The sequence below is a fragment of the Cyprinus carpio genome, chromosome A13 (assembly GCF_018340385.1).
Source record: "Cyprinus carpio isolate SPL01 chromosome A13, ASM1834038v1, whole genome shotgun sequence".
NCBI lineage: Eukaryota > Metazoa > Chordata > Actinopteri > Cypriniformes > Cyprinidae > Cyprinus > Cyprinus carpio.
The window spans coordinates 4,009,926-4,033,551 of record NC_056584.1 but is presented as its reverse complement, the minus strand read 5'-3'; the positions used below and the strand labels follow the sequence as shown (position 1 = coordinate 4,033,551).

Sequence of the window (23,626 nt, the reverse complement as noted above, 5' to 3'; positions counted from 1 at the left end):
CTTCTAGCAGCTCTCTTCAGGAAGCATAAATTGACCTTTGACTCTTTAAGAACTGCATTTGTGATTGTGTCTGCCCAGCATTTGTAGCTGTAATTTAATGGGAGTTTCTCCTTTAGCTGTATCTGACAGACCCACCACTCATTGTATAGGATGGTGTTGGGTAAGTTATATTTCAATAAAGTGCAGTCAGAAAAAAATATAATCAAGCACTTCCTGTCTTCTGTTCATAGGGTCTCAATATCTGACACAGAGCTTCAACTCATGAAAAGCATGGAGAAACACCTTCAAAAATTACAATCCATATCTTTTTACAACTGAAACAAAAAGCCATAAAAATGCATGTGACCATGTATATGAGGCCAAATCAAAGGCATCATAAAGCTATAGAGACGGGAAGTAAGGATCATAGGCCTCACCTCATCTTCAGGTTGCCCGGCTGTGGTTGTCCATCATAGATGGAGACAATGTCAAAGTCCTCTTCCAGAGCGAAGGTGTGAAATGACAACTGTATCCTGTTGCGCTCTCCAGTGACTATGATCCACGTACAGTTGGCATAGTTGGGGTAGCCGTGGGGAAAGCCAGGACTCTCTATAGTCCCATTGAGACCTTGTACCAAGCCGCCACAAGTCTGACCTAAGGACACAAATACAGGAAGTTAGTGACCTCCATCTGTCGTGTGTTTATTATTTTTGGTCCATTTTCCCAGTTAAGAAAGTGAATTTTATGTCTGCTAAAAACTGTAACTACATTACATTAAGGTAATTTCGTCCACTTTTATAAATATTATATTATAATATGATATATAAATATATATACTTGCATGTAGATGATCTGGATCAAAATATGGATAAAAAGCTGCAAAACTCATTTATTTTCATAGTGAGAAATCTATCATGCAAATTCAGCATCTCTGTATTATTTGCAATAGCTCTTAAACATAATACACAAATATATATTGAATCACTGTTTTCCTGAGCCTAATATCTGCTTGTTTACTCCATATTCATTTCTTATGCACTAATATTTAAAAGTAATCATTGATTGGTTAGTGATTATTTTCACTGCAAAACTGAGACTAAAGGCCCGTTCACACCAAGCACAATAACTATAAAGATAACGATAAAGATATAGTTCTAAAAATCGTTTTCAGTAATAAAGAACAGCAGAGTCCACACCACAACTATAACGATAAAGACAAAGAAAAACGATATCGTTGGAATCACTTTCAAAATGATTTTTTTTTCCAGCTGATGAACGATAAAAAATTGACAGCCAATCAGAATCCATCCTGCTGTAACAAGCTCAAGAATTTAAAGCAGCAGACGAGCATGCGCTTAGAATAAACAGAGGATATCATTCGCTGGTGTGGACTCTAATATCGTTATCTTTATAGTTATCTTTATAGTTATCGTTCTTGGTGTGAACGGGCCTTAAGGCTGATATGTTCGTTAATGGCACAATATGCTTGTTAATAATCATAACAATATGCTGATGGATTCATATCTGAATAATTGGAAACTTAAAAGAGGATGTTGCATTGTAATACTGTAAAAAATCAATACACTTATTACAGTTATCCAAGCATGCTCAGCTGAGTGCCAGCTGTTTCTTGACTAAATCACAGATGCAGTGCATTCTCAGGAACAATAAAAGGCAGTTCACTAGTTGTTCACACAGATACAGTTGTTACTGAAAGTGAAAGCATACTTTGTCATGCATTGTAACAAATACACAAATACAAAGGGCTTGTACACTGCAAGATAACACAGTCCTAGCCATGTGAAAAAGAAGTGTGCTTAATTGTACTGTGCATTTGTAGTTTAATTCAAATCTTAAAAGTAATTAAAAAAAATGCACTTGCAGATAGTATAATATTAATTAAATAAAAGGTCACTTAAGTGTACACTCTAAAAAAAAAACAGGGTAACACACCATGTAACAAAGCTCATATCATCTTATTATTATTATTTTTTTATTACTATTTATTTTACATGCAATGAGTTCACTGAATTCAAATAGCCTCCAAAGTCACTAGATCTCAATCCAATAGAGCACCTTTGGGATGTGGTGGAATGGGAGATTTGCGTCATGGATGTGCAGCTTACAAATCTGCAGCAACTACAGTATGTGATGCTATGTGTTAATAGACAAAAATGTTTGAGTAATGTTTCCAGCACCTTGTTGAATCTATGCCTGGCAGAATTCTGTTCTGAAGTCAAAATGTACTAGCAAGGTGTATCTAATAAAGAGGCCAGTGAGTGTAGGTTTTAAATGATTATGTTTTAATGATTATTTGTGCAGCTTTAAAGAATTACACCTCCTTGATTTATTGACTAACATACTAATGCACATGTACTTGATTATAATTTTAACTGTAATGTACCATTTTATATTAGCTTTAAAATGTATTTATTCTCTACATACTAACTTGCAACATCCTCATTACAAATGTGTAATTACAAACATATTTATATACATGACATGCATTTTTATATTTTATACATTTTTATACATTTTCCCTTAATTCTAAGTGTCCGAAAACATTACATTCAGTTTGCATTTAAGTTTATTACTTTAAAACATATTATTTCCATAATAAGTAGGCCTAAGTACTATTTTGGAAAGTATGCTAAAGTGTAATTGTTTTTCACGAGGTCAAAACTTGTACAATCTACCCTATAATAAACAACTTCTATTATTGGCTGGCTTAACTGTTTTAATCTTTACCTTCCAACCACCTGGCTTCATTCTATGTAATGCCACTTTTTATATCCTTACGTACAGAGTACTAAGATTATTAGATATGTAGTGTATATACTACATTATATGGAAGTTAAATGTGTCTGTTAATCAAGTTTATGTCACCAAAGATGATATGGGACAAGATTAGTGTAGAATGTGTGATGCTTAGCTGCCACAGCTAGTGAGCATATTACTGTCAGTCCTGTTGGTGTAGCTCAGAGCAAAAAAACACCAGCCCAGAATCAATTCTCTTCTTAATGTGGTAATTTATCATTTAGCAGCATGTGTGAAGGGACAAAAGTTTTAGAGCCTTATCATTATCCCTTACATTACTTTTTCATACAAATATGTTTTGAAGTTTCAAACACAATAATGTACCTTTTTTCCACCTTGTAATGTTTTTTTTTTTTTATTATTCTTTCTTTTTAACTCTATCTATTAATCCTAACTTTAACCATGGGGACAACTGTTAAACTGAGCAGAGACTAGACTTTTACTGATAGCTCAACACTTCAAGTTAAATAAATTAAAATCTAAATAATACAAGAAAGAAATAAAGAAAGAAATGAAAGGAAGGTAGGTAGGAAGGAAGGAAGGAAGGAAGGAAGGAAGGACTGGCTTTGTGAAAACATATTGGGTGTTTCAAATTCAGCGGTGTAAATTGTGTTTGGGTCTGCCAGCAACCTAATGTACGCATAAGCCTTCATGTACTGAAAGTAATTTTAATAGGAACTGCTAGATGGAATTCAATTTATACCCGGGTGAGAGAAGGCCATGCCAACATAGTATGCATGGTTTTTCAGAGTATGCCAAGCTGAACCAACAGCATCAAAAAAGAGAATGGCTTCATTAAAAGGTGTAGGTGTATAGAGCTCACTGAACAGAGATTATATCATTGTCCTTTCAACCTCTTCTGTTTTTCTGCTGAAAGCAAAATAAGGCAAAATCGTTCCACCCTCAGTCAGGCACCATTAGCAAATGTTAAATAAAGCTTGTGAGTGTATCTGCATATAGATGTTGTCATTGATTTCAATTTACTCTTGTTTTGATTCCTCAGCAGGGCTTTGTGTCAATCTTAAGTCATGCATAGCCGATTACGGCTGGTAAAGTGCACACTTTTGTAGACCTAAGTAAAGCCAAATGACTCTGACGAGCTGGGAATGAAGCAAGCTGGGCTCTTAAGGAAGTGGCATATATGAATGAATGCAGGCCTGTGTTGATTAGCTCTCTATTTGACTGTGTTGTCAATAAATCTACATGTAACATCAGAAACTGACAGATACATTCTTCTTTGTAACCTTGAGTCATTCTTAAATGCCTCTTCTTAATGATAAATCCTTTCTTTTATACATCCATCATTTTAAAGTTACTCAAATCACTGTTCTATCCATCATCAGTGCAGGTACATATGATGAAGATAAACCTAATGAAGAATTCTCACATTATGAAGCTTTAAAGGAACAGTTCACTCAAATATAAATTCTTTCTTTATTGAATCACCCTTACATCATTCAAATATTGTATGCTGTTATATTTTCCTACAATTAAGAAAATTTTTAACCTCATGCAGCTCTTTCCCTACTAGTGGCATGCACGGTAGAGAAAACTGCCCTTTCAGTCCGATCTACTGTAGGCACAGCCAGACTGTGATTTTTACAGAGGGGTACAAACCCAACCTGACCCTGATTTCTACTGAGGGGGAACCCCCATCCCCACTGTATCACTGATTATAATAGTATTTTGAATTTTGTTGCATCACATCGTGTTACACCTCTGCCATCTTACAGTACATTAAAAATATATTTCAGTCTTTCTACTTAATTTCTTATTTAATTCAATGTGTTACTCGCTGTTTCTTTGTAATTATTTGTGCAATTTCCTAGCAATTTCTATCTGATTTGTTTTATAAAATTCACATAAGTATACATTCAAATTTAAATAAGTTCACATTACTAATAATTATTGTTTTAAAAATTGTTTGTAAATTGAAATCACAAACAATTAATTGATTTACTCAATTCATAAGGTATATTTCAATGATATCACAGCTTTAAAATTTACTCATTATTTTAAGTGTAAAATATAGTACATCATAGTTTTTAGAGTAGAATCAACGTTTGACTCCATTCAAGAGAACACATCAGCAAAAATACCTGATGTTGAGTAGATTATAAAATTAACAATGATTAAGCAGTAATAACAGTCGAACAGGGGCTCAGAACAAGGATTTCCAAACAGCAGGGTGAAATAAAACAGGTGTTTCTATAACAGCAGATTTTAGAGTGAAAAAGTTGACAGTACACATATGGGATGTGGCGTCTCTGTGAATTGTTGGCACTCACTGGGCATACTAAATCTGGCTAAATATGAACACAATCTATCTCAGCCATCTGTAAGTTATGGCATTTTCATTTAGTTCAGGAAGTATATGTGAATTACAATAAAGAGAAAGCTTTAGTATCTATATATGGCCATTTCTGTTCTGTACTGCTGCATTTGTGCCCGCTACTGAACCTAAAAGTGTTTTCCCACTCAGGTCCATGTTTAGGTGAGGTTTGGAATAAATTTCAATTTCCAAACTTGTCATGCTCTCAGGATCGGATGAAATCCTTCCTCTAAATGTTAATTTGTATGCATGTGCTCACAGTAGGAAAAAGCAGTTCGTTTTAACCTTAGATTCAGGACATTAGTCGTTCCAAGTGGAGTCCATTTTTATGGTTTAAATGCACAGTTATTAAATTAAAATGGGGGTTGGGGGGGTAATGAAAATAGAATTTAAACTATGTAGACTAGTTTATCAATGGTATTATATTTTTTGCCCTGTTATTTATTTAATACAGAAACACACATTTGCACTATGATAAAAACAACAAACCAATGGTCTCATTCATGAAACAACACAGAACAAGTTCCCGCTTTGATTCCAAATGGTCAGCCTTGTTTACAATGACCATGTTTACACAGAAGCAGATTACACCTGTCAGTCTTTAAGGTGATTATATTCACACGCAGTTAGCTACAAGGGTAACTGCCACATGCGAACAGGGACCAACAAGGGGCCCTGGATTCTGTTTGATAGGTTCAATTAGGGCTGGACAATAATTCAATATCAATATGTATCGTGATAAAAAAAAAATTCAATAACTGTGATATGGTTTTTAAACACATTTCCGATATTTCGATATACCAGTGTTTCCCATACATTGATTTATTTGTGGCGTTTGACTTCGTTGAATAAACATGAGCACTGCACGTTTCAAAATCAAAACACGTCGCGGGTGTTTTTTATGAATGTATCTCTGAAGGGAACCGACTGTTTTCAGAAAAGTTTCGATGGCATTTTAATTTTATCTGATAAAGAAGCGTTCATAGGCGGAGCTGCTTTAATTAATAGCCGTTACTGGAGAAACCGCTGGGTCTACCACTCTCACAGCGCCTCCTGCTGGCAGACAATCAGTTTGCATTTAAGCCTGGCTCCAGCAACATGCCTTTTTTTTTTTTTCCTGCAGCAACTCAAGAGCACTCTTCATACTCTTTATACTGACTAAAGCACATTTGTTTCAATCTATATCCAAAGTACTGCAAAATCAGTTAAATTTTAAAATATTTTTACTATTTAAAATAACTTTTATTTTAAAATTGTAGTTTATTCCTGTGATCAAAGCTGAATTTTCAGCATCATTACTCCAGTCTTGACATGATCTTCAGAAATCATTCTATTATGCGGATTTGCTGATTATCAATATTTAAGAGAGTTGAGTACTTTTTTTCAGGATTCTTTGATGAATAGAAAGATCCAAAGATCAGCATTTATCTGAAACATAAAGCTTTTGTAACATTATATTTTGATTACATTTGATTTGATTACACTATTCCCTTCAAAAGCTTTGAGTCAGCATGATTTCTTTCTTTCTTTTGGAAAGAAATTATAGAATTTTTTATTTAGCAGAGATGCTTTAAATTGATCAAAAGTGATGATAAAGACATTTATAAAGTTACAAAATATTTCTATTTCAAATAAATGTTCTTCTTCTGAACTTTCTATTCATCAAGAAACCTGAAAAAAATTCTACTCAGCTGATTTCAACAAATTATTTTTGAGCAGCAAATCAGAATATAAGAATGATTTCTGAAGGATCATGTAATCAGAGTAATGATGCTAAAAATATAGCTTTGAAATCACAGGAATAAATTATATTTTAAAATATTTCCAAATATAAAACTGTTATTTTAAATAGTAAAAATATTTCAAAATGTTACTTTTCTTGCTGTATTTTGGATCAAATAAATGCAGTCTTGGTGAGCAGAAGAGAATTCTTTAAAAACATTAAAAATCTTACTTTTCAAAAGCTTTTGACTGGTAGTATATATTAGCCTATAGTTTGAAGTTAAAGATATTAATTTTAATTAGGTGAGTCTGAAATGATTATTTGACAGTGATTTCACATTTATTGTTTGTATGAAGGCTAAATACAAAAAAAAAAGAATGTTTTTTTTTTTTTTCAAAAATATTAAATGGTTTTAAATGAGGTGTCAGACTTGGCAAATTCATTTTTCATAAATTTATATACACAGACATCTGTTGTGGGCGTTCTTGGCAGTTTTTACGAGGCTTTTTATAGTGTTCATATCGATATCGGAATTATATCGTATCGACCGAAATTAAGAAATATATCGTGATATAAATTTTGGCCATATCGTCCAGCCCTAGGTTCAATCATCTGATGCTATGGGAACACCCTCCAGTTGATGGTTATGCTGCCTATGCAACCCACTTATCTTCCTCAGTGTGGAACACTATGGCATTTCGTAAGTGTGTGCCACTGTGTGCTCACTTTGTTACAAAAGAGGACACGAATGGTAAGTGTGCCAAGTGCATGGGTCAGGTGGAGTCTCTTCCCCCAAGCAGTCAGGAAACATGACCCTCTCTAGCATATACAGATGTTTTAGATGTGATTTCTTGTCCTGTCAAAAAATTAAAACAGGACTGGTCTTGGAAGAAACCTTTTCCGACATGAATTAATAATCCCACTATAACTATATTCAACTTGGTGAAGCAGGAGAAATAATCAACATCTTGACCTAAGAAGAGTGTTTTGTTGCCATGGCAACAGACTTTATTCCTTGGGGTATAACTGAATTTGTGCACAGTGCAATCGTGACTGTCTACTGTTTGTGTCTAGTCATTTTGTCTCTGTCTGAATCAGAACCAGACAAGACATTCCTAAAGATCTATTTTGCAGAATACTGGGTCTAATGCTGCCTCACCGGTGATACCACTTGGCCTGCTTCATATGAGACCTTTTCAGAGGTGTGATAGCAGTAAGAGGAATTCTGGTATTCTCTTCACTTAATAAGGTTTACATGCAGGTGCTGTCTGACCCTTTTGCACTAGAAACAACTCCATCTCATGATTCAGGATTTTTCATTGTGAAGTGTTATTTATGGCAGACGCACTGGTAGGTTGCGACACAGTTTTTTCAAGGACGCCCACCATACAGTGTTTGGATGATGGCAGTGTTTTTGGTTTTGACCCACTTCCTCTCAGAAATCCAAGGATGTAACATGATTTACAGAATTGACAACATGTCGGTTGTCTCAACTATAAATTGCCAGGGGGAAATGTGTTCATTGGGAGGTTAAGTCAGCATATTCTGCTTCTAGTGCAGAACAAGTTTCTGTTGCTATGGGTGGTTAACATCCAAGGTCATTTGAATATGGAAGCAGATCTTCTCTCGAGACATGGGTTGAGAATGGAGGTTTTATCCTCAGACCTATATGGACAGATAGATGTATGTGGATAGGTTTGCTTTGAGTGAAATGACCCAGTGCCACCCTTGATTCTCTCTGATCTTGTCCGTCATCTCTGGGGTTTGACACTCTTGTGCATGAGTGGCCAATGGTCCGCTTGTATGTTTTACTGCTGGTAAGTCTGCTTCCTGCAGTGATGCACAGGATGCAAGAAGAGGGTATCCTCTTAGCAGCCACATTTTAGCCATCCCATATTTGGTTTTTGACATTGACACTGATGTTAAAATGGTGCATTAACTCCTCATCTGCACTCGCTCTCTTTGAAATAGGAATCGTTCCCACATTTCTTGTTAACATATTTAATTTATCGCTGTCTCGTTTGTATTTGGCCAGTTTGGAGAAATCCTTGCCAAACCTGACCAGCCAGGCGACTGCGATCACAGGAACTTGTACAAACTCGGATGGGTGACATGAATGGAGATGGCTCCAGATCGGCGATTAGGTTTCCCAACAAGCTCCATCGCCCAACACAAAATTAATTTGATGAATGCATAAACTGTATTTTCCCGCGCTCAAACCTGCCAGTCTAAAGGAAACGCTGTGTATGGCATTTGAGGTCATTTGTGAATTACCATAGACATAGTTTAAATAAAACAATTTGCAACTCTATAACAAGCATAATAAGTTGTGTATACAAGTGTAATAACAGTAATAGTTGCAAATTGTTTTATTTAAACTATGTCTATTGTAATTCATAAATTACCTTACGTTTTGTGCCTAGTTATTGGCACTATTTTGTATATAATTTGATTACAATTTAAATAACATTGATTATGTATAATAATAAAACATGACTAAACATGTGTCATTGATTTAGAATAATTCCAATTTCACAGTTTACACTACAATGCAAAAACAGCATTTTCAAAATGTATCCACTTGGAAGACTGTTTTCAAAAGGCTCAGTTCCCTTTCAATTGGGAACTCTGCATTAGATCTGATAAGACACTTTGGGTAATGCCCTCAGCATGACCAGTGTCTAAAGCATGTCTAAACATGACAATTCCATTGGCTGATGATCACCATCAGCGAGCTAGAGGGAATAAGTGGGTGTCTGCAGTGTACAATAATCAACTTTTTTTGTCTCTTTAGGAGCCATTTGTTTGTGTAGCAACATGTGAAGGTGACTATTATTGAACACTTAGCTATGAGTTTCAGGAAGTGTTTTGTCTTAGATATCTGACACCTGAGGACCTGAAGATTGAGCTTGTGTGGATCACAGGTTGGCAGAGGTTTTTGAGAAAGGTATCTCTCGTTCCTCTATTTGAATTATTGCAGGAGAAGGACCATGTGAGGGTGCATCCTAATGCTCAAGGAGTATCTCTCTCTAGGTGATGCATCTTCTTTGAAGGCTCTGGTCCTGCCATCTAAACCGTTATGAACCGGCTTCACGTTTGAACAGCAGTAATAACATACATGCTTGACTTTCATCCAGTTGTCAATTCAGTCTTTTATTTTGCATTTACTGATGCTTGTTTTGCTGACAGGGCTAAAAACCACGTGGAACTTAATTATCTTTGTTTTAAGCAACTCAACAAAATGTCAATTCAAAATGAATCCAAAATAATGCTGACAATGAGTGCATCACAGAAGAATGATGCATTGATTTTAATTCACTGCACTGCATTATAGTTTTCTTGTCTTCAAGGCATTACAAAGATTAATATAAAAGCCTGCATTGACAAAGCAAAGCTGCTCTGCCCTTGCAGTGGACCACCCTGTAATGCAGAACTAGAAAAGCAGCCTTAATTGTCTTACCAATAGTACTCTGTATTGATTTGTAGGTCTTATCACCATGGTGGACAATTTGAGGTCAGCAGTCAATAAATTCCCTTGTTTCATCTGTATCCACTGTGCAGAGGTCATATATTGAAACACTTGTGACTGAATGCATAATCACATAATTTCAGGATCACTAAAAGAGCCATGATGAGAATTGATATATTAGACAGTGTTCAATGACTTTCTTGTGCAGACCTTCAATGTACAAAGCAATCATAGCAGGGAACGGGCATGTATTGACAGGCGAATATATACCAATTTTAATGATGCATAAATTTAGTATCTATGTTTATGTGAAAGCTTAATTTTATTAATTATATGGCTGGATAGTAATTTAAAAAATAAATCAACTTCAAGCTTCAATTAGGACAATTGCTTATTACAGAATTCATGTACAGGTCTAGGGGCATGATTATTATTTATTTTATACTGAGTTACTTTTTATTTAATTTGTTTACTAAAATTTGCATGTTAAATTGAATTGTCTAATTTCTATAAATTTACATTTAAAATAAAATGTAAGTGTCGTTTGGGGCTGCATAATTTAAATGTATGATTTGGTACATATTACTCTAATTTAACTATGAAATCAGCCAGGGGCAATTCTAGTATTTTCATTTTAGGGTGGGGTTAAATATATATGATTCAATGAGGGTTAAATATATATGTAGGCTATGTGTGTGTGTGTGTGTGTGTGTGTGTGTGTGTGTGTGTGTGTGTGTGTGTGTGTGTGTACAGTACAGGTCAAAAGATTGGAAACATTACTATTTTTAATGTTTTTGAAAGAAGTTTCTTCTGCTCATCAAGCCTGCATTTATTTGATCAAAAATACAGAAAAAAAAATGTAATATTGTGATATATTATTACAATATAAATAATTGTGTTTTAAATTTATTATACTTTAAATTATCATTTATTTCTGTGATGCAAAGCTGAATTTTTAGGATCATTATCACATGATCCTTTAGAAATCATTCTAATATGATGATTCATTATCAAAGTTGGAAACAGTTCTGCTGCTTGATACTTTTTTAGGATACTTTGATGAATAAAAAGTAAAAAAAAAAAAAAAAGAAGAAGCTATGTTTTTAAAAAATAAATATTTGGTAATAAAAATATACACTACTGGTCAGTAATTTGGGGTCAGTAATTTTTTTTTCTTTCTTTTTTTTAAATAAAATTAATGCTTTTATTCTGCAAGGATGTGTTAAATTGATAAAAAGTGATAGTAAAGAAAATATATTATCAGAATATATATTATTAGATTTTTTTCTTTTATGAATAAATGCAGTTCTTTTTAACCTTTTATTCATCAAATATATTAGACAGCAGAACTGTTTCCAACACTCATAATAAATCAGAATATTAGAATGATTTCTAAATGATCATGTGATAGACTGGATGTTACATGTGACACTGAAGGCTGGAGTAATGATGCTGCTGAAAATTCAGCTTTGCATCACAGGAATAAATTATTTTTTTAAAGTATATTCAAATAGAAAACTATTATCTTAAGTTGTAATAATATTTCACAATATTACTGTTTTTTCTGTATTTTTGATCAAATAAATGCAGGCTTGATGAGCAGAAGAGACTTCTTTCAAAAACATTAAAAATAGTAATGTTTCCAAACTTTTGACCTGTACTGTATATATATATATATATATATATATATATATATATATATATATATATATATATATATATATATATATATATATATATATATATAAATGAAAATGAAAATGGCAACATGATATGACATGACATAAAGTATGCATTCATATGTGCTTTATTTTCACTGGAGAAAACTTTGGTGTGATGAGGGGTGAACGCAGCGAAAGCTTTACTGTAGATGTGGAACCTGTTGCTCCCCCATGATATTTTGTAAACTGCATTTATGACAAAGAACTGCGCAGATGCAGATATTATAACAATTTATAGATAAACACACACCTTTACCTCTGTCTCTCGGTCTGCGGATTGAAAAAGAACATACTGAAAGACAGGGAGGAGCCGAAGTCTGCCGCCGTTTTCATATGGAATTTAAAGGGGACTGAGGTGATCACAAATCCGTGTACAGTTTATGGAGCTATTCGCAAAATTTTAGGGGGGCTGAGTAAACGCCCATAAAATCAGCACTAAATGTGAGGGAGCTAGCCTGATTTATAAAGATCTACAGCAGTAAATAATAATTATAGTTTTCCAAATATGGTTATATCGACTAATTACTGTAATTTGTGATACAACACAAATTCCAGCAATAAGCACAACATGACTTTATTCAGGCTAAAATTATATCCACTGTTGCAATGTGCATCGCTACTCCCGACACAAGTCAATGCATTTCTATTCATATTTGAACACAATTAGTTTAAACATTGAATTTCTTGATTATCATCTAAACAGGACTTAATGGCACATGCTGTTTGTATCTTATTGTGTGCCCATTCAGTGAACCAAACCACGAATATGTTATGGAAATATGGGTTGTTATTTGTACTATAATTGCATGAACTATTACACATGGGGATTTGGTAAATGTTTAGTGGAATGACTCAGTAGCTAATCAACATATTGATAGAATCAAAAATTCCCTGTTTCAATTACAGGTAACTCTTACTGACAGTCTCAAAAACCTTTTAAGCTAATGTCTGTCTGTAAGGGGGCTCACGACCTGTGGAGAAATGTTATTCTCAGGCTTACATATGATTAAAAAGTTTTATGTTATTCTTCAGTGACACTGAAAAGCTGTTATTAAGATGTTTTAATATGTATATTCTGAACTTATAAAGAAAGAAAAAAAGATGATATAGCAAAAAATATATTGGCCAAACCTACTTAATTTATATAAGTCAATATAAAATTGCATAGAAGCATAATGAAATGTTACATGAACAATGATATACATCATGCTATACTGAAAAATGTTGCAAAGTTAGAGTTTAGGTTGACAACCCAACACTACACAGCACAAAAGGTTTTGTCCAGATCCAAGTAACCTCACCGGCAGCCATGAGAAAGGTCCAGGATGCATGTTGGAGATGTCAAGGCTGCAATGGTACAAGGCTTAGGGTACATAAAATAAAAGCCCATGAATAAACATGGTTTGCCTCTTGAAATGTTATAGTGGCTAAAATGCTGTTTGCTTTAGAGGTAATGCCATCAGACACTGTATTTATTGTATACCCACTGAGTTAATCAATTGAAGTAAGTTCATTAAATTGCTATCTAGGAACTGTTTAGAGATTTAAAAGTCCCATAACTGAATTCCAACTGGCCACGGCCATCATGCATTTCACAACATGAATGAACGTTGTCAACAGAACTGAAAGAAGGTAGTTAGAGTTGCTTGTATTTTGTGAAATCTGAAATATATTTTCCTGCTGAAGTTGCATCCATCTTGGCTGAGTGTAGTAAAGGGCTTCTGATGAGAGGCACATATAGTTGACTTACAGGTTAATGCAAAAGCTCTTTCAAGAATTTCTGTAAGACCAGCACAGACATATTGTTCGTGGATGCCTGCTCTCCAGTATATCAGGGACTTCCAAAGATGCCAAAGAAGAATGATCCATTGTTAGAATGCAGGCATTTTGAGACAAAAGCTGAACTGTTTTTAACTTGCGATAATATTTTATAAATAGGACTCATGATGTGAGACACTGAAAAATGGTGAAATGTGAGATGTGACACAACTACCAGCATCTGAAATAGTTATATATGCAAAATGCAATTATATTTGATAAATTAACATATTGCATAATTATTTATTTACATTTTAATCAACTGACAGCCATAGTCTGAACAGTGTCTACTTTTGCCTCACATCTCAATCTCTAAACTGAATTTTTTTTTTCAGTCCAATCACTTTCTGCTACAAAAGGCTATGTTCAAAAAAAAAAAAACTTCTGGCCTATAAATCATTTTTTCAAACCCTCCAAAAGTGAACAAATACATATATATATATATATATATATATATATATATATATATATATATATTTATTTATTTATTTATTTATTTAGTGTGTGTATATATATATATACATATTTTGTAAGTAAATCGCATGCAAAGGTTGAAAGGGTGTTGGAAATTATTAGATTAATAAAATAAAATAAAAACGTCAAGCCCCCTATTCAATACCACTCTCTTGAAGTCAAACTTATGCAAAAAAAAAAGAAAAAAACCTTAAAAAGATATATCTTACTCTGCTAAGATCACTATATGATCACAGACTGTCATGCTTAGACACTTTGAAGTTGAACAATGGTGAACATTGATATGAGTGATCTGAAGTGTTTGTTTTAAATATTTTATGAGAGCCTTGAATTTGATTCAATCATAATTCAGAGACATAACCTTCCATAAATTACAAGATAAAAGTTGTTTGGGCTATCATGTAACAAACTAAGAGAAGTTCTAAGGCAGCCCTGTATCTTTTATAGAAGCTAATCTGAGAATGCGCTGTAGCAAGCTCAGTGCAAAAATATATAAAAAAATAAAAATTAAAAAAATCCATCTAAGAGTTTACTTATAATTTATTAAATTCCAAGAAATATTGATAGTTGAAAAAAAGGTTATTTTACGTGTTTTACATGCTGTGATATATTGTTTATGCTTATTACAGTATTGTGATGTTAGCTTAGCAACATACTGTAGGTCAGCATTTCCCAACACCAGTGTGAGCCGTGGAAAATTATCAAAACTTTCTATCTTTTTATTTTACATTAATGTTCCCTTTCAGTCGGTCACTCTCGACGCCACGTCGGTGACCGACGAAAATGGGATATCGCTTCGATAGACCAATATACTTCGAGTGTAAACTAAACGAGCCAATGCACATTGGCATGCAATTATTGCATCCAGCTGCCGCTGATCACAGCGTGAGTATAATAAGGCAGCAGGTGCAATGCATACCAGCTTTTCGCTTCAGAGCCGAGCGTTAGTATCGTTCTGCTCAACTGTGTCTGCTGTAAACTACGAGTTCAGCACGCTCTCGGAAGCTTCGTGTGTTGGCGAGACGGCGCTTCAGCGGTGGTCGTTCCAGCGTCGAGTGGATTGCGCACTTCAGGCTTCACTACCCCCTGTCGTGTTGCAAGCGGGCAAATTCCCCTGTGTGCCTCAGCACTAAAAGAGCATTTCCTAAAGAGCAAATTTCTCTAAAAGAGCTTCACGGGTGCGTCTTTTAAGACGACAGATCGTCCTTATAAGGATGCCGTTTCACCCGTGCGTTTCTGTGCGCGGTCGTTACCTGGCAACGGGTGATGGTCATGATGTCTCACGTGTCTGGGCAAGCACTCTGAGGTGGCCTTCGTGGATGAGTCATCTTCTCTCTGCGGGAAGATGATCATCTCGGAGCTGCGAACCAGGCTCTGCTTCCTTCAAAAAAGGGGGCGGAGTCCCGTTGCCGCTGCCGCGATTTGGGGCTCGTTCTGGCGGCCGACAGACGAAAAACCATTTCCAGCAGTAGCACGGGCGGTTTGAGGATTATAGTGGTGGCAAACCCCGCAGGGAACCAACCTTCTGGGGACCATCACTCCTCTTGCATCTCCGATCCAGAGGAGTAACCCACGGAACGCGCTGGGCCCTCTTCAAAGAGCGTACCAGTGGTATCCAGTGGGCCTCCCCCTGACCAGATGTCGATCTCAGCATCGGAGGGAGAGCTGTCAGATGAAGATTCAGCTGTGCTGCTGCCCTCTGGGACAGTGGCGGAGCCTGAATTGGATCCGGAGATGATAGCTATGCTTTCCCGGGCCGCCGAGAGGGTAGGGCTCGAGTGGAAATCTCCACCGCGTCCCGAGCCCTCGAGGCAGGATGATTGGTTTCTCAAGGTGGCGCGCGCTGGTTTTCAGCGCCCCACCCTGGTGCCTTTCTTCCCGGAAGTGCATGACGAGCTCACCAGGTCGTGGATGGCACCTTTTACTGCCAGAAACTGGCTGGTGGGCTCCTCCTCCCCCACCACACTCGATGGCAGTGCAGCGAAGGGGTATTCGGTGATTTCCCCCAGTGGAGCGGGCGGTAGCGACGCAAGTGTGTCCTAAGTCTGCCTCCTGCTGGCGAGGAGACCCGGTGCTTCCTTCCCGGGCCTATAGGCATTCATCTGGTCTAACCGGCGGTGCCTATATGGCTTGCGGGGAAGCTGCTTCTGCCTTGCACGCTGTGGCGTTACTGCAGGTGCACCAGGCCAAGGCACTGAAGGACCTGCATGAGGGTGGTTACGATCCAGAAGTTCTGAAAACTCAGAAACCGCCACTGGCCTCGCGCTCCGAGCGACGAAGGTCACCGTGCATTCTCTGGGTCGTGCGATGTCCAAGCTTGTGGTCCAGGAGCGCCATCTCTGGCTGGTCTGGTTGAAATGAGGGATGCCGACAAAGATCAGTTCCTTAATGCCTGTGTCCCAGACCGGCCTCTTCGGTGACGTGGTCGAGAACCTGGCCAGCAGTTCTTGGCTGCACGGGGAGCAGGGGAGCAGACTGAGGCGGTCCAACCTTCTGCCCGGCGGGCAGCTGCTGCCTCCACCCGTCTGCCGGTTGCAACGCCCCAGCCTGCTCGTCGCCGAGGGCGGCCCCCTGCGTCCACTCGCTCCCGCGCTGCATCCGCAGCAGCCTCCAGCAAGTGGCGCCGTAGAGCTGGGCTTAGGCAGGCCGCCCCACCCGTCCTGGCCCCCGTCAAACCTGGCGGTGAGCGGAAGAGCAAGAGGCCCCTGGACGGGTGGCCCAGAGAGAGGTAGCCGCTTTCTGGGGGATGGTGAAAGTACCTCTCCCTCCCCTGGAGGAGGGCCGGGGGAGAATCTGGAAATCTCGACGAGAGAGCGGTTTTCTCTGTCTCTGGGTCCCAGGAGGGCACGGAGAGTTGCGGACGGCCAAACACCGGACCTCACTCATCCTCCTCCTTCGCCAGATGGCAGCAGCGGGCGGTTCGAGAGCGTCAACAAAGGCCCTACTCACGCACCCTCTGCCAACCCGTGGAACCAGGTGAGCCCTGCACCCCACACTCGCACCACACTCAGGCCTGCTCACAAGCCGCCCGAGATGGGCCCCTGTGTTCCACCTCGCTGCCCCACTGCGGGTACGGCTGTGGCTCCGCTGGTCCCGCTTGTACGGTTTCTAAGCGCCTGGTCAGCGCTACCCAGCCCGTCTCGCTGGCTCCTGCGGACCATCAGCCTCGGCTATGCGATTCAGTTCGCCCGGCGTCCCCCCAAGGTCAGCGGTATCCGCTTCACTACAGTGAAAGCGTCCGATTGCCCCTGTTCTGCGGGAAGAGATCGCAGTCTTACTGGCGAAAGACGCGATAGAGCCGGTCCCTCCAGCCGATATGAGGACGGGGTTTTTACAGTCCCTACTTCATTGTACCCAAGAAAGGCGGTGGGTTACGACCGATCTTGGATCTGCGAGTTTTGAACCGGGCCCTTCATCGGCTACCGTTCAAGATGTTGACGCAGAAACGCATCTTCGGGTGCGTCCGTCCCCGAGATTGGTTTGCAGCGATCGACCTGAAGGACGCGTACTTTCATGTGTCGATCCTTCCGCGCCACAGACCTTTTCTGCGGTTTGCGTTCGAAGGACGGGCATATCAATACAAGGTCCTGCCCTTCGGGCTGTCCCTGTCTCCCCGTGTCTTCACGAAAGTCACGGAGGCGGCTCTTGTTCCCCTCAGAGAGCAGGGTGTTCGTATTCTCAACTACCTAGACGATTGGCTGATACTAGCACAATCTCGGGATCAGTTGTGCGAACACAGGGACCTGGTGCTCCGGCACCTCAGCCTGTTGGGCCTTCGGGTCAACTGGGAAAAGAGCAAACTCTTGCCAACGCAGAGGATCTCTTTTCTCAGTATGGAGTTGGATTCGGGTCGAACAGACAGCACGCCTCACAGAGGGAACGTGCACGGTCGGTGCTAGCCTGCTTGAATACATTTAAGAGCAGGACAGCGGTCCCACTGAAACTCTTTCAGAGGCTCCTGGGGCATATGGCGGCCGCAGCGGCACTTACACCGCTCGGCCTGTTACAAATGAGACTGCTCCAGCACTGGCTTTATGGCCGAGTCCCGAGGTGGGCGTGGAAGCGCGGCACTCACCGGGTCCAAGTTACACCGGCCTGTCGCCAAACCCTCACCCCGTGGTCAGATCTTGCGTTTCTCAGGGCAGGGGTGCCCCTAGAGCAGATCTCCAGGGATGCTGTGGTTTACACGGATGCCTCCACCACCGGCTGGGGGGCCACGTACAACGGGCATGCAGCCTCAGGGGTTTGGACGGGCCCGCAGCTGCAGTGGCACATCAACTGCCTAGAGTTGTTAGCAGTGCACCTTGCCTTGAACCGTCTCAAAGGTCACTTACGAGGCAAGCATGTGCTGGTCCGAACGGACAACACAGCGACCGTTGCGTGCATGTGCTGGTAAGGTGGTATGAGCTCCCGTCGCATGTCACAACTCGCCCGCCACCTCCTCCTTTGGAGTTAGAAGGTTCTGAGGTCTCTTCGTGCCGTTCACATTCCGGGCCTGCTCAACCGTACAGCTGACGAGCTGTCTCGAGCAATGCTCCCAGGAGAATGGCGACTCCATCCCCTGACGGTCCAGCTGATTTGGAGACGGTTCAGAGCCGCTCAGGTAGACCTGTTTGCTTCTCCAGAGACCGCTCACTGCCAGTTGTTCTACTCCCTGACCGAGGGACCTCTCGGCAGGGATGCACTGGCACACAGCTGGCCGCGGGGCCTACGCAAGTATGCGTTTCCCCCAGTGAGCCTTCTTGCACAGACACTGTGCAAAGTCCGGGAGGACGAGGAGCAAGTCTTGCTAGTGGCGCCGTATTGGCCCACGCGGACCTGGTTCCCCGAACTAGTGCTCCTCGCTACAGCCCCTCCTTGGCCGATTCCTCTGAGGAAGGATCTACTGATTCAGGGACGGGGCACCATTTGGCACCCGCGTCCAGACCTTTGGAAACTCCATGTCTGGTCCCTGGACGGGACGCGGAGGTTCTAGGTGACCTGCCCCAGGAGGTAGTCAAACACCATCACTTCGGCAAGAGCACCGTCTACGAGACACGCTTACGCCTTGAAGTGGAACCTGTTCGTCGAGTGGTGTTCTTCTCGCCGAGAAGACCCCCGAAGATGCCCGATTGCGGTTGTGCTTTCCTTTCTGCAGCAAGGGCTGGAGCGAAGGCTGTCTCCCTCCACCCTCAAAGTCCAGGTTGCCGCTATTGCTGCGTACCATGACCCCGTGAATGGGAAGTCTTTAGGTAAGCATGACCTCGTCATCAGGTTCCTTAGAGGGGCCAGGAGGTTAAAACCTTCCCGGCCCCCCTCCATACCCTCTTGGGACCTGACTCTGGTGCTGAAATCACTACAGCAGGGCCCATTCGAGCCTTTGCATTCAGTCGAGCCAAAGTTTCTTTCATTGAAAACTCTGCTCCTGCTTGCACTGGCCTCCATCAAGAGGGTAGGGGACCTGCATGCATTTTCGGTCGACGATTCGTGCCTAGAGTTTGGGCCGGCTGACTCCCATGTAATCCTGAGGCCCCGGCCCGGCTACGTGCCCAAGGTTCCCACTACACTCTTCAAAGACCAAGTGGTGAACCTGCAAGCGCTGTCCCTGGAGGAGGCAGACCCAGCCCTAGCTTTGCTCTGTCCCGTCCGAGCATTGAGATGCTACGTAGACCGGACACAAAGCTTCAGGACCTCAGACCAGCTCTTTGTCTGTTACGGAGGCCGGCAGAAGGGGAATGCCGTCTCTAAGCAGAGGATGGCCCGCTGGATTGTGGATGCCATAGCCCTGGCTTATCAGGCACAGGGTGTGCCCTGCCCGTTCAGGTTGCGAGCTCACTCAACAAGAAGTGTTGCATCCTCCTGGGCGCTGGCTCGTGGTGCCTCGCTGACAGATATTTGTAGAGCTGCGGGCTGGGCGACCCCTAACACGTTCGCTAGGTTCTATAGCCTTCGTGTAGAGCCGGTATCCTCCTGTGTTCTCACCTCAAACGGGTAGTGACACCGAGAGGCCCCGGTTAGTGTTGGCTTGCTAAAACCGCTCCAGAGTGTCAGTACTGTAGACCCTGTTGAGATCCTCCAGCACCCTAGGCAGCTGGACGCGGCGGAACGTCCGGCGCCAGGCCTTCTTGATGAATCCGTGAGAACCATGGTAGGCTGGGGTTCCATATTGAGACCTAAGCGGTACTCGTATGCGTATAGTCCACGATATAGCCTTAGAGCCCGTGTTTTCCCCGGCAGACTTCTGCCTTTCCAGGAGGGTTTGAATCACCTCAAATTTCTCCATATACACCTAAACGGATGCTATATGTGTATTTGCTCCCGAGACCTCCTTCGGGTAGGATGGAGCCTCCGCAGCGTCCCTGTTCCAAGTGGAACGAGTACGTTTTGTATATGTTTCCCAGTGTTATCCAGTCTCACCCAGAGGTAGTGCTTTGACAATGGTGAGTGGAGCTACTTGTTTCGAGCCTGGCCTACACCAAATAGGAGCGCAGGCGACTCGCACAGAAGGGGCAGCACCCATGGCGCTTTGGTAGGGATCCCATTTTCGTCGGTCACCGACGTGGCGTCGAGAGTGACCGACTGAAAGGGAACGTCTCGGTTACGTATGGTAACCCTCGTTCCCTGAAGGAGGGAACGGAGACGCCACGTCCCGTCGCCATGGTTGCTGTACCACCGCTGAGCCGCCGGGTCTCTGGCTCGGCTCCTCAGCGAAAAACCTGGTATGCATTGCACCTGCTGCCTTATTATACTCATGCTGTGATCAGCGGCAGCTGGATGCAATAATTGCATGCCAATGTGCATTGGCTCGTTTAGTTTACACTCGAAGTAGATTGGTCTATCGAAGCGATATCCCATTTTCGTCGGTCACCGACGTGGCGTCTCCGTTCCCTCCTTCAGGGAACGAGGGTTACCATACGTAACCGAGACGGTATTGGTCATATTTAAGTCTGTTTGTGGGTTTTTCAAATATTTAGTCAATGGAAAGTATTCAAATAGCTTGTGACTAAACCTCATAACTCTTTGTTACATTGGATCCTCAAACTGTCAACGAAACCTCATAACTCCAACCCCACCTGCAAGTGCCGTGCACAGTCTGGAGAAAGATTTCTGCTTATGCGCAATGCAAGGGTGAATAAAGAACGGATGTTTGAATAAGTACAGTGTTTTCTTTACTCAATAATCACCATGTCTACAAAGGCTAATGTTTGTTTGTGTGTGTGCGTGTGTGTGTGTGTGTGTGTGTGTGTGTGTGTGTGTGTGTGTGTGTGTGTGTGTGTGTGTGTGTGTTTAAAGAGTGAAGAAGAGACTTATTTGCCATCTAGATGCATCTAATATACTGTTTTATAAATCCTGTCCATACTGCTTCCTCTTTTATATCATGATATTTTGGCCAAACAATAATATATAGCTACAATAAACTTTAATAAATATGTAGTAATTTTTTTATTTTTTTTTTACATTTCCTGAAAGTAGTTGTTTTGGACATACAAGGTTTCTGCCCAACAGCGACAGTATATAAATTTTTGTTGTTTTATCATCACCAACAACATAAAGCTACCTATAACCTTGTGTTCTATCTGACTTAAAGTGGAAGTGAAGCAGTCGGTTAAGTTAACATTATTTAGTTAAGTGATTTCCACTTTGATTAAAAACATGATTAATGTAACCATTTTAAAGAAAAAAGGATGTTTTGTTATAGCTTTTGGAGCAAGGGCGCCGTCATCTTGCAGTAACACCGCATGTGATGTCACGGGGTTGGTTCGCTCCGCTGGCCAATTTAGTAATATAAGCATTTCTTTACATTTTGAACACACAAATGTTATTTTAACACACAAATAATTTGGTTTTCACCATAATTTGGATGAATATTTAACATCAAACTGTCTATATGTTAAGTTTTGATCGTGGTATCCCAAACCTTGTTTTCATAATGCGAGGCGCAACGTGATGTAAACAAACGACGCATCATACAATATCACTCATGTCGCATTTTATTGTTATATCAGACCATTAAGACCTGTATTACATTGAATGGTTCACCAGTTGTATGTATCATATTTTATGTTCACATACGTATACAATTAGCTTTCCTGCTAATCACCTATCTGAACAATCGGACCAGTGCTGCTTCCTCAATAAAGTTTATCATTCTCAAGTGTTTTAAGTCGTGTCATTTAAATATTAAAGTGTTTTAAGCCATTCAAGTGTGAGACAGCTCGGAATAGATTTCAATGCGGTACTTACACGCTGTGATAGACCTTTTCTCAAAAAGATTTTAATGCGGTACTCACGCGTTGTGAATGTGATAGATCATTTCTGTTCACGCCGCAGCACACACATACACAAAAAAAAACAGCTCTGGCTCGGACAACACGTGAGTAGGCTACCAAATTGAGCTTTCTTTCACGCCTTTATCAGCAAATGCACACAAAGCACATCAGAATGACAGTCTTGAGGAGTATCCACATAAACAAGTATTTTTTCTGACCCGTACTTTACCCCAAACCAGCAGGTTCACGACTTTTTCAACCCCTAATAGATCCTACTGCTCGGTCCCACTGCTGTATGCTCTAATGCATAAGCAATTGCACTTATTATGGTCAATTGCACTTATTTCAAGGTCATCTTCCTCCATTTCAAAACAAGCGTGTGTTCAAAATGTAAAGAAATGCTTATATTACTGCACTGGCCAGCAGAGCGAACCAACCACATGACGTAACACGCACTGGTACTGCAAGATGCACCCTTGCTCCAAAAGCTATAACAAAACAATCTTTTTTCTTTTAAATGGTTACATGTTTGTTAAATATTATTTTATTAAAATGGAAGTTATTTTCCTAAATAATGCAAACTTGACTGACTGCTTCATTTCCACTTTAAAATTAAGTTTCACATTAATTGTGAGTACCTCTTGTCATATAGAGCAATGCATGTTTGTGCAACGTTGCTATATTTCAGTGCTTAGTGGTGTGCCATGGGATTTTACTGATCAAAACTGTGCCGTGGCTAGGAAACACTGATCTAAAGTATCAAAATCAACTGTGGGTGGTAGATCCTTTTTCTATTTAGTGCCCAAACTCTGGAAAAATCTACCTAGCATGTTTGAATCTAGATTATAGACCCATCTCTTTAACCTGGCATATACATAACACACTATTACATTTCTATAATTAAAACACTTCCCATGGTAACAGGGATGGATTAACATAAAGGCACCCAAGCTTTTCCCGGTGTGCCGATTGCCAAAATCCACCACGTCCCCACATATTAGTGTCTGCACTATTTCAGTCCAAAAGATATGAGCAATAAATAAT

General features: G+C 40.4%; 1 protein-coding gene across 1 annotated transcript in view; it reads right to left on the bottom strand.

The window, feature by feature from the left end:
* Window positions 1–23,626, bottom strand: part of LOC109062300 (CUB and sushi domain-containing protein 1-like) — a 602,118-nt gene that overhangs the window by 374,059 nt on the left and 204,433 nt on the right. The window contains 1 exon segment of the mRNA XM_042768416.1: window positions 417–633. Within this exon segment, the coding sequence (XP_042624350.1) occupies window positions 417–633 (217 nt within the window).